Source organism: Chelon labrosus (genome assembly GCF_963514085.1).
Source record: "Chelon labrosus genome assembly, chromosome: 10".
Taxonomy (NCBI): Eukaryota; Metazoa; Chordata; class Actinopteri; order Mugiliformes; family Mugilidae; genus Chelon; species Chelon labrosus.
In genome coordinates, this window is record NC_140360.1 from 8,169,609 (window position 1) to 8,182,880 (window position 13,272).

The 13,272-nt window shown below is 42.8% G+C and overlaps 1 protein-coding gene across 7 annotated transcripts in view; it reads right to left on the minus strand.

Annotated features, from left to right (window-relative positions):
- Nucleotides 1–4,052: 4,052 nt before the first annotated feature.
- ubr4 (ubiquitin protein ligase E3 component n-recognin 4) overlaps nucleotides 4,053–13,272 on the minus strand; it is a 43,875-nt gene continuing 34,655 nt past the window's right edge. For all 7 annotated transcript variants that reach the window (XM_084554310.1, XM_084554309.1, XM_084554315.1 and 4 more), the window contains 24 exons: nucleotides 13,052–13,212; nucleotides 12,815–12,924; nucleotides 12,294–12,435; nucleotides 12,006–12,087; nucleotides 11,496–11,669; nucleotides 11,264–11,385; nucleotides 10,923–11,120; nucleotides 10,712–10,792; nucleotides 10,517–10,604; nucleotides 10,279–10,406; nucleotides 10,051–10,158; nucleotides 9,768–9,884; nucleotides 9,485–9,675; nucleotides 9,164–9,337; nucleotides 8,949–9,048; nucleotides 8,609–8,827; nucleotides 8,373–8,486; nucleotides 8,135–8,277; nucleotides 7,912–8,037; nucleotides 7,617–7,811; nucleotides 7,292–7,516; nucleotides 7,106–7,196; nucleotides 6,715–6,877; nucleotides 4,053–5,511 (listed from right to left, as the gene is read on the minus strand). In XM_084554310.1, the coding sequence (XP_084410436.1) occupies nucleotides 5,447–5,511; nucleotides 6,715–6,877; nucleotides 7,106–7,196; nucleotides 7,292–7,516; nucleotides 7,617–7,811; nucleotides 7,912–8,037; nucleotides 8,135–8,277; nucleotides 8,373–8,486; nucleotides 8,609–8,827; nucleotides 8,949–9,048; nucleotides 9,164–9,337; nucleotides 9,485–9,675; nucleotides 9,768–9,884; nucleotides 10,051–10,158; nucleotides 10,279–10,406; nucleotides 10,517–10,604; nucleotides 10,712–10,792; nucleotides 10,923–11,120; nucleotides 11,264–11,385; nucleotides 11,496–11,669; nucleotides 12,006–12,087; nucleotides 12,294–12,435; nucleotides 12,815–12,924; nucleotides 13,052–13,212 (3,317 nt within the window). In that variant the 3' untranslated portion in view covers nucleotides 4,053–5,446. The remainder of the gene's footprint in view (nucleotides 5,512–6,714; nucleotides 6,878–7,105; nucleotides 7,197–7,291; nucleotides 7,517–7,616; nucleotides 7,812–7,911; nucleotides 8,038–8,134; nucleotides 8,278–8,372; nucleotides 8,487–8,608; nucleotides 8,828–8,948; nucleotides 9,049–9,163; nucleotides 9,338–9,484; nucleotides 9,676–9,767; nucleotides 9,885–10,050; nucleotides 10,159–10,278; nucleotides 10,407–10,516; nucleotides 10,605–10,711; nucleotides 10,793–10,922; nucleotides 11,121–11,263; nucleotides 11,386–11,495; nucleotides 11,670–12,005; nucleotides 12,088–12,293; nucleotides 12,436–12,814; nucleotides 12,925–13,051; nucleotides 13,213–13,272) is intronic.

Here is a 13,272-nt window from a genome sequence, read left to right on the forward strand (position 1 = left end):
GAAAGCGCAGACTCTAAATTCACCCAGTTCCATGTGCTTTGAGTCTTTGCGCCAACTTCACCTAATAAAAAATGCTATTTTCTCATTGAGCTACTTTGATTTTTGTTTATTTCAGCTTACAGTTTTGCATTAAAGGTATTTTTATAGAAGCGTTTCCTTCATTAAAACCTGACTTGTTTGTTTCCTGTTCCCAAATCTAAGCAATTAGCCTACTTTTGAGAGAACAATGCACAATACAATGAAATGAAACCGTAAAAATAAAATGTAAAATGGGACAAAACGACACGAACGCAGCCCAGACAGCTCAGTTTATGAGAATTCATTCTACATTATGGTTATTTTGAGCTCAAACAAGAGTAATTAGACAGATTTGAGCCATATGAGCACTTTAAATGACAACTTAGTCCATATATTTCCAGGCAACTGGAAGCTTTGCAGTGGGAACGACTTGTTATACAGTTATACAGCCTCCCCTCTGATGTTCAGTTTGTCTGCTTTAATTGGAAGTGTAGAGAAGTGCTTCCACGCTCACTTCGGCACATGTTGACACATCAGGCAAACCCCCGCATGCTCATACAGGCAGCCACGCTCTCATTCAACTTTCCCTACCACACACACACACACACACACAGCTGGCGGACCTGCCTGCCTGCCTGCCTGCCTGCCTGCCTGCCTGCCGCTGGCCACGTCTCAGTCACACGCTCCCTTCCTGCCTGTGCGGAACGTGGGAGCCGCTGTGGTCCCGGGCTTCCCACACTTCAGTGTTAATGACTCTGAGGCCGGCTGCACAAAGGAAGTGTGCCCCATCGAACAAAGATTGAGTGACCAACCTCCAACCCCTCCTCCTCCTCCCTCCTCCTCCCTCCTCCTCCCTCCTCCCTCCTCCCTTACAACACACACACACACACACAGGAAGAAGGGGCTGTCAACAGGGCTTCCAGGCACACCATCTGGATGGATTGTATGCTATTGTCAGCCAATCAAGCATGGGAGACGCTCACCGTGAGAACTGGAGAGGCTGAAATAGAGACAGAAAGTTAAATAAAAAGAAGAGGGTGTGTGTGTGTGTGACAGAGAGAGAGAGAGAGAGAGAGAGAGAGAGTGTGGAGGGTGGGAAACTTTCAGGAAAGTTGGATGAAGTTTGATTTCAGGGTCTGTGAAGAAAAAAAATGGTTGTTTGATACGAAGAGTTTGAGAAATAAGTATTTAGATTCACATTATAAGGTTGATATGATATACAAAATAGAATATATGTCAAAAAATATACACTGAAGACTCAAAAAACACAAACATAAAACAAGTATTGATAGAGTTTGTTTTACTTTTTTACTGATTTTTTTATTGGTAATATCAGTTCTCTTGTTTTTAAGAGTGGAAGCTCTTCTCCATTCACTAAAAAGCCAATAGACGACTCTCTCCACATCTTCAGGCAGATGTTCCTCCTCCACGTTCCCACCACATATCACTCCCCGGTCGACACAATGACGAGGGCATCTCCCCTCATTGTTGGGCACTGGCTGAGCCCGCGAGAAGGTTTTGGCGAAGGGCCCCTCCCACCTGTTAGTTTGGATCGGCGGGGCCATTGTGGGCCACGAGTTCAACTAATTCATTCCATTCATTGTCACAACGCCGCTTTGTGATTGGCCAAACGCTGTGAGAACCGGCGTCGCGTTAAATCGATGAGAGAGCTGGCACAAGTATATAAACGAGGGAGGTCTCGCTGGGTAAAATCATAACCCCCCGAAACGCCTCTGGCACCCTTCTCGCACAGGACTACACCGACTGAGTGTTCACCATGAGGGACCAGCACACAACGTAAGAGCTCAAAGTGTAGATCAGGTCAAATGTTTGCTTTGGATTTTAGATTCAGTCTGGTGTCAAGAACGTTTTGAGCCTCCTCATTTTATTCAGACATCTTTAAATGTTGATGGTGTTGCAGGAATTATGATCTGGGTTCAACAGCAGATGTTAAATGTAATCATAGAGATACTTTAGGGTTTATTTGCACAGGTTTTTGAATGATCTCTGCCTCCATCCTCAAATTATATGCCAACCCTGTTTACTTTGTGGACTATTCTTTACAGAGGAGTTATGTTTACTTTGACCTCCACTCTATTGGGTCAGAAGTAGAAATCTCAGGCATCAGTATCTTAAAACTGACCTCAAGTGTCTTTTCTTTCTGTGGATTTCTGTGCACAGCTACGTATTTACTGTCATATCCGGCCCTAATCTGACATTTGTCCCTCCTCGTCCCTCCTCAGCATGTGTAAGATGATGATTCTGGAGAGGAAGTGCACGGACAGAGCAGAGAGGCTCCGCTCCGCGCTGGAGAGCCAGCTCAGCTCTGGGACGTCCAGCTCGGACGTGTGGGACAAGACCGTCTCCTTCTTCGCGGTGAAGAAGGCCCTGATCTTCCACAACGGCTACACCAGATCCTCCAGAGAGGCCATGAGGCTGTTCCCCTCAGCTGCCGAGGACGTGGCGCCACTGTGTTGCCCGTGATGAAGAAATACGCACCAGGAGAAGATAAAATGAGACTGACTTTATGCTTTGAAGCACCACACGTGACGCCATGATCAAGATCCACATGGAAAACATTTGTCAGATTAAAAAAAAAGACTTTTTATTTGGGTGTTTTTAGCCCAAGAGTAAATGTAAACGCCATCATCTATGAAGGTGATCTCAGTGGTCCACTTTAAGATGTGCATTTTATGCCCCAAGCCTTAATTCTTCTTAAAACTGGTCACATAAAGACCGTGTTATTAAGATTTCTTTAAAAAACTGAACGCCTTATTCCTTTATATAAAGAGGGACATGTTTATGCTTATGCATACTTTTAGTAAATGTTGTTAAGACATTGTGTTATTTTTTTTTGTTGTCGTGTGTAAAATGTCTTGCAGGAAGCCATAAATTAAAGGTGCAACATGTATGTGCCTTAATTCACGTGCAATTAAAAAATATAAACTAATTTTGTAATTACGCATTGTGTTGGAAATCATTCATTCATTCATTATTCATTGGCTTTGTGAAGGAGCTAGAGGGGTCATAGGTCACATGTTTGCAGCTTAATAAATGTCGACCCCTTGTGGTCGTTATGTGTCATGACCACAGATGTGGGACATGTTTTTTGGACTCTCAAGTCGAAAAATGACACATTTGTTTTCCCCCACTACATTAAAAATTGAGGGTGGCACAGTGGTGCAGTGGTTAGCACTGATGCCTCACAGCAAGAAGGTTCTGGGTTCGAATCCACTGGCCTGGACTGGTTCCTTTCTCTCCAGGTACTCCGGCTTCCTCCCACCGTCCCTAGACATGCTCGTTAGGTTCATTGGTAATTGGTGAATGGTTGTCTGTCTCTCCGTGTTAGCCCTGTGATAGACTGTAGACCTGTCCAGGGTGTAACCCGGCCTCTGGCACCCCCTGAACCACTGAGCCAAAGTTCAGATGGGGGCTTATCTGGCTCAAATTTAGCTGCTTGACATGAAAGATTGGTCTCTGTACGTCTAAATATTTCTGTATTAATGGGAGGGGTGCGGGCCCCCTGCTTAGTGGACATCGGATCAATGGTGTCAACGATGACCGAGAGTTTCTTATTGCAGCATTTTGAGATCCCCCCATGACCCTCCACAGCCTCCACAGCACCAGCGGTTACAAAAAATCAATGAATGAATGAGTGATATAAAAATATGTTCACTGATTTTTCTTCGGGTGTTAATATTTCTGCATCTGGAAACATTAATTGAAGTATTTGTCCCCTCAGTTACTGTATATCAGAAGACACATTGATCACCACAAATATTGCTTAGATCTTTTAAATACTTGGTTTTACATTGCTCTGGTCTGTTTTCCACATCTCTAGTTCAAGACACAAAAGCTAAAGTAAAATGACAGCACGTATCCGATCTAATTTAAATCTAAAAGCCTCGGACACATATTTTAGCAGCAGCAGCAGCGACATCAACTCCGTGATGTGGAGTAGATTTTAATCTTATTACAAGGGGAGATGGATCCTTTTGAAGAACGTGAACAGAAGAGGTTACCCTCAAACCAGATTTGGAATTATTACGGCTTTATTAATCATAGGCTAGATTCAAAAAGCAGACATTCAGCAACAGTTAAACATAGTAGCAGCGGGTATAGGCGAACTGACAATAAACTAGGTGAACTCCACACCATGCATTCAGCTCTTGAGCACAAGGACGCGGCTTTTGACCGTCAGAAATCGGTTCTGGGGAATTGACACAAGTGTGTTTTCAAATGGTTCTCGGGGGGAAACCCAAAGATCGTAATTAGAGTGCGGAGAGAGGCCGGAGAAATAAAGAAACTCCTTAAGGGAACAAAGTAAACAACAAAAGCATTAGTCAGAACATAAAGTGGTTATGGATATAATGTAGGTCTGTTTTATTAATAATTTAGACAAGTCTTCATTGCAACAGATGGAATCTTTCACAAGTCCAAAGTTTACTTCATCACCAAGGCATAGGCTTTATAGAAGAAAATAAAACTTGTTCATTTTTCCTTTTTTTCCATCTTGAGGTTGATAAAAGAAACCTTACACATACACACTGTTTATTTTTTTTTCCTTTTTCCTGTCCGTCACTCAAATTCCAGTTAGAACCTACATGTAGACCAAACAGCAAAAGCCCAGAAGAAAAAGGACAGGTTAGCTCCAAAACCTTCCGCCATTTTAAAAATCCCTGACCAAAAAAAAAAAACCAAAACAAACTTAAAGCAAAACAAACGAAAAGGAAAACGAGATAAAATCAAATCCCCCAAAAAACACTTTAGTTACCTAAATGCACCCCAATATCAAGAGGGGCAGGAGGAGAGAGGGGGGAGTTAAAGCCAAAAATATGATCAAACCAAAACAGAATTCATGAGTTGCACCCCGTCAACCTGACAACTCATGTATGTTTCTGTGACATGAATAATTAGACTCTCAGCCTGACGTTCTGGGACAATCTGTGGATTTTTTTTTTTAAAAGACAGAACACCGGTGACGTTTCAGATTTGTTGACGGTGACAACATAAAACTTCTCTGGTCGTATGATCAGCAAGGTCCAAAATACAGAGTTGAGTCTGAAGGGCAAAGTGTAAATTCTAGTTTTTGTGTGTCCTTCCCAGCCTTCAACAGCGTCGTGTTTGTGTGTTAAATGTTAGAGATGTTTCCAAAAGTGGATTTTTTTTTTTTTATTTTTTTTTATATATATTTTTTTAACTACACATATTTTCTGCTTTATGTTAATTTGAAGATGTCATATGGGGGGTGGGAGCTGAATTGGAAGCATGGTGTATACTCTTTGTGTTAATCTCTGTGTGTGTTTGTCAGCGTGTGAGAAGAGTAATTTTTTTTATTTTTTATTTATTTTTTTTCAGTTGGTAGGTGTCCCAGCGTTATTTGCAGGTTGGTTGTGTGATGGAGGGGGGTGTGGGTTCAGGTTGGCCATCAGGGAAGAGAGTTCAACAAATCCTGAAGGAAGAGGTCGGGGTCGGGGAGTTCAGAGAGGAGACCTGGAAGAGAAACATTACGTCAGGTTTCATGTCAGCATTTAACCCAAATCGCAGTTTTAGAAAGATTAAATTCTTATTTATATCTTTATTATAACATAACTTGGTATTTCAAAAGTGATATGGGGACTGGCTGCACTAGCTTGACCTACACCTGGTCATAAAATGTGTCTTAAGCCCCACATAGAATCAATACGCGCTGCAGCATCACGGTGTAGAACGACTCCTGATGCTAAACCTTACACCTAGTCAGAGGCAGGTGAAAAGTCTTGGCCAGTGAAAATAAAGACGTTGATGCGAGAGCTCCTCTAACATAGAGGCATTCAGGCGTGATGTACGGAGATAGAAATGATTTAGAGATTTAGTTTCAGCAAGGGTTCAGGTTGTGTGCAGTACTAAGGTGGAGACATTTGTCTCAGTGAGGGACAGGAGGACACTGGATAAACTGTTCTCCATCAAGGACAATCCATCACATCCACTACACCGGACTATAGAGGGGCAGCAGAGCTCATTCTCCAACAGTGAACACTACAGGACGTCATTCATACCCTACTCTATCCAGCTGTACAACAACTCACCTTTCAGCAACAGATAACTCCATGTTATTCATGTTAATGCACACTATTGCATCTTATTATTCCTTTCCATGTATATAATACATGTCTACTTCCGTCTCTATTTCTTGTATGTTTGTTCATATGCTAATTCTGTACATTTTTTGCTGATACCATTTTATTTTACTAGATTTTTACTTTAATATCTTATTTTATTTTATCTTTCTTTCGCTTGTGATTTTCAAGAGTGTTTGTTACGTGCAACTAAGCTACTGTGACTGATGCACACATCTTGAGAGTGAGTTAACTGGCTGAGATGTGTGTGAGGCGCATACACTCACTCATTATCTATTCTTTATTCACAATCTGAATAATACATTGTTTTTTTTCTTTGGCACTCACTTTCTTCAATCTATTTCACAGAGGTTAAGATAAAGTAGGTAACCATAGCAACGCAACACATGGCAACTGTTGCCAGACTAGAGACTGTGTCAGAGTGGATGCACATCTTCGCTGGGCGTAGCATCGCCTAAGTCATAGTTTTAGATGCAAGGGGTGCAAGTATTTATCACATGTCTGGATGTAGCTGATCTTTACTGTGTACAGGCGGTGCACCCGCTCCCTTCCCCCCAGGTTTGTTTTGTATACTGACCTACAACATCAAAGAACTCTGACAAGGACTCAGCTGGCATGAGTTCATCCTGGAAGGCCCGGAGCACGCGCTCTGAGGCCTCGTAGATGGGCATGTCGTTGTGACGGACATATTCTGCCAGTGAGAAGGACCAGCCCCCCTCTGTGTTGCTGGTGGGTACTTTCTGCAGAGCCAAAATAAAATAGAAGAGAAAAAAAATAAAGGCTTTGTGGTTAGTTACTGTAGGTTTTAATCAGTTAGAATAAATGTGTCCCTTCAACAAAATGAACGTAGCAAAGATCAGTTTTGAATGGTATTGTTTTAGAGGGTTAGGGAACCAATCAATTATGCTCATATATAGAAACCATTGGTTTGAAGCGTCAACATGTAGAGAAGATTGTGACTTATTTACCCTGAACATGTCGTACACAAGATCCACCAGGCCCCAGAAGAGAAGAGATGAGCGATAGACTGCATATTCCTTTGGTGTTTTATCTGTGAGTCTGAAAATGAAAAAGCAAACAATTTTAAACATATATATATATAGACAAGTAAACTTGATTATAAGGGATTTAAATTACACGGTAGACAGTCATACTTGTTTGTGCAGACTGCGGAGACCTTGCGGGCATGTGCAGTGACCAGGAGTCTTCGCAAGAAGTACAAGCGTGAATTCCTCCACCGTTCAGGAGGCATGATGTGCATGGCCAAGATGGTGAAATAGTGAGGTCCTTCAACATCATACGAGTTCTCAACCCATTTCTCACATGGATGCTCCTGGAAACTCTGCAGGTTCTTCTCCTCTCGGGACGTAGCCCTTGTACTGCAGAGACAGTGAAGTGACAAGTGGAAATAAATGATTACTGACTGAATGTAGTTAATTCTGTGGTCAGATATAATTTTGACGTCAAACATGTACGTACGTGTTGAGGACATAGAGCACAGTGTGGATGATGTAGGGAATGAGGTGGATGTTGCTCTCCCGTCCTCCGCCTCCTGTGTCCACGCTGAACGATTGTTCGGTAGCAAAGCGGAGGAAGAGCAGTTTGGTGTCGTGGATGTTGAGTTGGTACGTGGGCTCCCGCTGGCCTGTGCACTCCTGAAGATATGTGTTGTGCCTGTGTGGCAGAGAGAAAAAAAAGCAGTTCGAGATTAATTATTTTGTGTCCCATAAAGAAAACCCTTGCTCTCTGTACGTGTACTGATTCATGTTTTTACCTCGCTAAGCATGTAGCAAAGGCTGATTCTGGCACGTGAGGCCCCCACACAGGAAGCAGTCCATTGCACTTGGTGTTGGCGTTCTGGAGCGCTGCACTGTCCCACTCCTCTCGCCCACGAGCCAGCCTGATACAAGACAAAATAAAACGTTCATATCACAATAGAGGAAGAGTCAGGAAGTTAAATGTTACTCTAAACATATGAGTTGATGGTTTGCCGTTACCTGACAGCTGCCAGATGGCAGTCATAGTGGACTATGTTAAAGTGCGACACAGTGCTGTAGCCCTGCTGCTTGCGTGGCTTGTTCTCAAAGTCCTCCAAGGACATGCGCTTTGTGAAAGTGTAAATACCCAGGACTTTGGTTGGCTATAACGACAGAGGAGGAATGGAAATATTAATTCAAAACACCACAGAAGACTGAAATTCATTTGATACCTGGTATACCATTTATCTTTATGTACCTGGAACTTGTAACCTTCTCTACAGATACAGCAGGTCAATCCCGGCTCCTCTATCAGCTCCTCCATTTGCTTTAACAGCGACGTCTTCGTCACCACCTGCCCCTTCTCATTGGTCTGAGAGGAAAACACATGAAAGACACATTAAATAAAACATTACTGCTCAGGACTAGCGTCTGGAGAAGCAGCTATTGAACCGTGAACTGTGAATTTACAACAACGAAACGCAAAGAGACTACCGTCATGCCCAGAGTTCCCAGAGCCTTCTGTCTCATGGCCATTGCCATACGCTTCTTCTCAGCTCTGGTCTCTCTGCGGGCTGCGTCAATCTTCAGGTTGACGTCACTGTGCTCCCTCAGCGCCTCTAGGAGGTTCTCTGCTAGAGTCCCAATGCCTTCGTCACTGGATACCTGCTCCAGCTTGTGCAAGTTGGTTATTGAATCTGTGCCTATCAGCACCTAGAAAAAAAAAAGACGACATCCAGCCATGTTGTTTGTTAGTTTAAGTGATAAAAGATGAATCTGGTGACTATTCCTCTCTATGAGGAAGGAGGGTGACTCCAGTGGAGTTTATCTGTACCTGTGTGGGGGGATGCTGGGTAGCCAAACCACGGAGCAGCCTGAGAATGAAGGGTAGAGCTGGTCTAGAGAGGAACTTCTTCCAGACATCTGCATCAAGACTGACGAGAGGAAAAACAAGAAATTATGTTCTCAAAAATCTAGTTAAGTGTACTTAATACTACCAAAGCTTCTGATGGACTTTGTTCAGGCACTTGAATCTGCAAGAGTTCCTACTTTTTGGCATTGGGGATATGTTTCTTCATGTAGTCAAGTGCACTCTGTGTGATTCCTTTCTGGAGAATGAGATCCTTCAGCTGATGGCCGTTGCTGTTGTTTTTGATTCCAGCAGCGATTTTACAGAAGCAATCCAAAAACACTTTGTCGTCTGCACTGTGCTCTTCGTCGTACCTTAGAAAACAAAGGACAACTTTCCTTTAATATCCAAACAACATCTGAAGAAGTACGATTCGACAATTTAACAGCTTTCTTGTAACGGCTGCATTTTGATCTATTCAAAAGACTGAAAGCGTCAAATCTATGAGGGTCGACACCCACTTGTCAAAGCTGCAACATGGTTTGAAGCGTTCCACCAAAATCCTCATCTTTTCCAGTTCACCAAAGGACAGGTATGGAATGATGCGCAGCAGGCCCTGCAGCACGCTGGGGTTGGAGCGCACGAACGGGGTGTTGATCTGGTCTAACAGCATGACGAGCTGGTCCTTGTCTCCTGTGAGCAGAAGGTTGCCCTGCGAAAGACAAACCACATCACATTTCAATCAAAAATCAGACTTTCATAGTTGTATGTTGATCTAAAACCTCAGTATTCTTGGAATCATACCTTGTCCTCTGAAATTTCAGCATTGGCTTCATCCAGAATAATCTCCATGATGCTCAGAACCTGCTCTGCAATGGAGGCTCCACCGCTGTCCTTACTCTCCTGCTCTGCCACTAAAGCCTGAAGGAAACATGACATGTAAACAGAACTTTCTGAAACATGACCGATATCTGTCCAACCAACGATAGCAGCCTCTGGTTAGTGGTTCAGCCGACCAACAAAGGATCTATTTAAGTTGATCTGACTCACCCTCCTCACAAAACGCTGTATTCATCGGACTACTCACCAGGTTTAGAGTTCCCAGCATGACGTTGAGTGTGTTCATCTCCGGTTTAACAAGCTGCTGCCTGTTGATCTTCACCTTCACACAATAGCTGAACAACTTCAGCAAAACCTGACAGACAGAGGCACAATGGTCAACCCGGCTGCAGAACAATAACGTCTTTGAGCAAAGCCTTCCTGATGACTGTAATTAATTCCGCTTATCCCAGATGGACAGAAAGTACGGGCTTACAGTGAGCAGATGTCTTCCTTGTTTAAAATCTTTGATTCCAGACAGCCGGTTGAGCATACACTCCAGTCCTCCACACTGCGCCATGACTCCTGCCATCTTGTACACTTCCTCATCGTCCTCCTCCTCGTCTGCAATCAAGACAGATAAAGCAGATTTGATATTTAGAAGGAAAAACTGTTGGAGAAACTACGCCCGTCTCTGAATTACAAACATAGAGTGAATGAACAGGAAATCAAACCTGTGGTTGAGTCCAGTGACTCTATGAACTCCTCAGTTGCATCTCCAAGAAGACCTCTCATTCGATAGATGATCCTCATCGGCTCACCCTTGGGGGAAAAAAGACAACATAAACCATGAAAAAGACAATCTAACCAGTTCCACGTGTTCTTAAGAGTTTAATTCATTCAATGACAAATTCAACTAGGACACTAACCTCATTTGTAGGGCACCACACTTTTTTGTAGACCTCCGCCACTGACAGATCCAAACTAATGATTTTGTTGTTCACCAGAAGCTGAGGGAAAAACACAGCGAAATCTAATAAATGTCTTGCACTATGTCAACTTACATGGGAAACAGCAGCTTGTTGATAAAAGCAGCCAGCACCAAGCAAACAAAGTGACTCAAGTGCAAACTCATTTTACCTCCATGCCACTGTCATCTTCTAGCAGCGCCACCAGGTCGCAGTCTTGGCAGATCTTGTTCTTGATGTCCCTCATTAGTGGGCCGATGCCAGGCTCGTTGCTGCTGTATGGGTTTCCTGGCATGCGGCCCTGCAGGAAGTCCTCCTGCTGAGGATCCTTCTCCAGGGTCACAAAGAACTCCGTCACCTCATTCTCTTCCTAAAAAGAACAAAACAAACGCCCCAAAATGAAGGCACATGAGCGCCATTGTTCTGGAGAATTTGACTGTCTTGTGTCAGCTTTTATTTGTCACTGTTGAATATTTCTGTCGTTTGATTGATGCATTTATCATTTCAACTCACAGGATAGATGATACTGCACAGTCTCTCAAAAATGAACACAGGTGTCCTGTAGTCATCCAGGTTGTACCGCTTTGCAGTCTCAATGCACACTGCCATGAAGGCTTTGGTTTCTGACTCGGTACCTGTGAACGGCACAATAATTTACAGTTAATTTATTAAAAGAACAAAACGATGGCACGAACAATAACATTTGTGACATGCTTATATTCTTTGAGCAGGAGTCAGTGCAGACCTGTCGTCATGTCTTCAAGCATCTCCAGAAGCATGTCCTGAGTCTCATCAATGAGTTTTGTGCGCTGTACCACCAACTTCCTCAGACACAGGTAACCGTTGAGCACCGTGCCGACCAGCCTACTTTTGAAATGCCGCTTAATGGACTCCACCTCCACGAAAGAAGAGAGCAATCCTACAGTGGCACCAAACACACAGAAATAATTTCAATGGTCAGAAAAAGATGGCAAACGATCACAAAACAATGCGCCAGAACTTTACATGTGGTATTAAAATAAATCAGCCTAAAGTTCACTTAGGGGTTACAATCTATTTATTTCAGATACATTTAAAACAGATACTTAAAAAGTTGCATTAACATAAATTAACTGTGGAATCATGTGATTAAGTGCAACTGAATATTTGAATCTAGCCTAATGTAAAATAACCATGGTAATTTATCCTGTAATCGTGATGAAAGTCTCTGCTGTGTCTAATTTTTCTGAAATCAAGGGTAGAAGAAGTGACATACCAGTCAAGCTCTTGAGGGCGTAGCCTTGCTGCAAGTCTGTGCTCAGTGTAGCCTCCTCAAGAGCCAGCAGATTAGCTATTTCCTGTTTAGAGAAATAAACAGAAATCGAACTTCAAACATCTTATAGTCGATGCAAGATACTGGCATTTCAGTGGTTCTAAAGTTATATTTGATATTAATACAGATAAACAACAAGATGGACAACAACGCATCAATGAGACTGAAGGTCAGATTTTCATCACTTTTACTACATCTAATGCAACTTAATGTTAAACTCTGAGGCATTACCTTGGTGATCAAGTTACCAATGTAGGGCAGGACCCCACGGGCAGCCAGGTAAACCTTCCAGTGTGTTGGTTTGATCAGCTTCTGGTACAGACCCAGGTACTCCACTGCACACTCTCCCGCCACACTCAGCTCATCCAGGTAACTGACAGAAACATAGATAATGTTTAACTTCTGTCAAACATATTTATAGATCCAGTAAAGACGAGAAGCAGGTGACAAGTTCTCTATCAATATAGTTCCATTATTGCTGAAACATATTTATTAATGTCAGCAATTCAAACTATACTGCCTGACCAATACTGGATTATTGAGGCTGGTCAATACATTGATATATCAATAGCAATTAAGATTAATAAATCCACGTAAAAGTGGTATATTTGCAATGAGATTTGTTGCTATATTGCCCTAAAAACAAAATAAGCCTTTCATGGATTATTTCATCTTATACAAACATTTTGTATTAAGGAACGCGTCACGTGGTCTCATTTTATGTAAAATATATAAATACATCAGACTCATACCTGGTGAGCAGGTCCAGGACCTGTTGCTTGCGACTGGGGATTGTTGTAAGTGCCTCCACGATGGTGCAAGCTGCCTGTCTTGCAGCCTGGGTGGCGGGCGTGAAAAGAACCTGCCACAAATAAGAAATTGAGTCAACAATTTTATAATTTGACAGAAATACTTCGAGTCTCTCTTTTGTGTAGTTACAAGAACAGTTCTCTCATATAACTAAACTACTTTTTTTGTTTTTTTTTTACCTGCCGCAGCCAGTTGTTGTGGCTAAGTTTGAGCAGCCGAGGGAAGAGACCTTCACCCTTTCTGGAGCCCACAAACTGCTTCCACTTCCACACATACTTCTCTAACAGATACTGCTTGCGTAGCTCAGTCTTCCCCTGAGGCTTTGACACCGCTTCCTGGCCTGTGGTCATGAAAATAAGGTCAATGGTGAGAAGCTAATGTCTTGTTACACCATCACAGA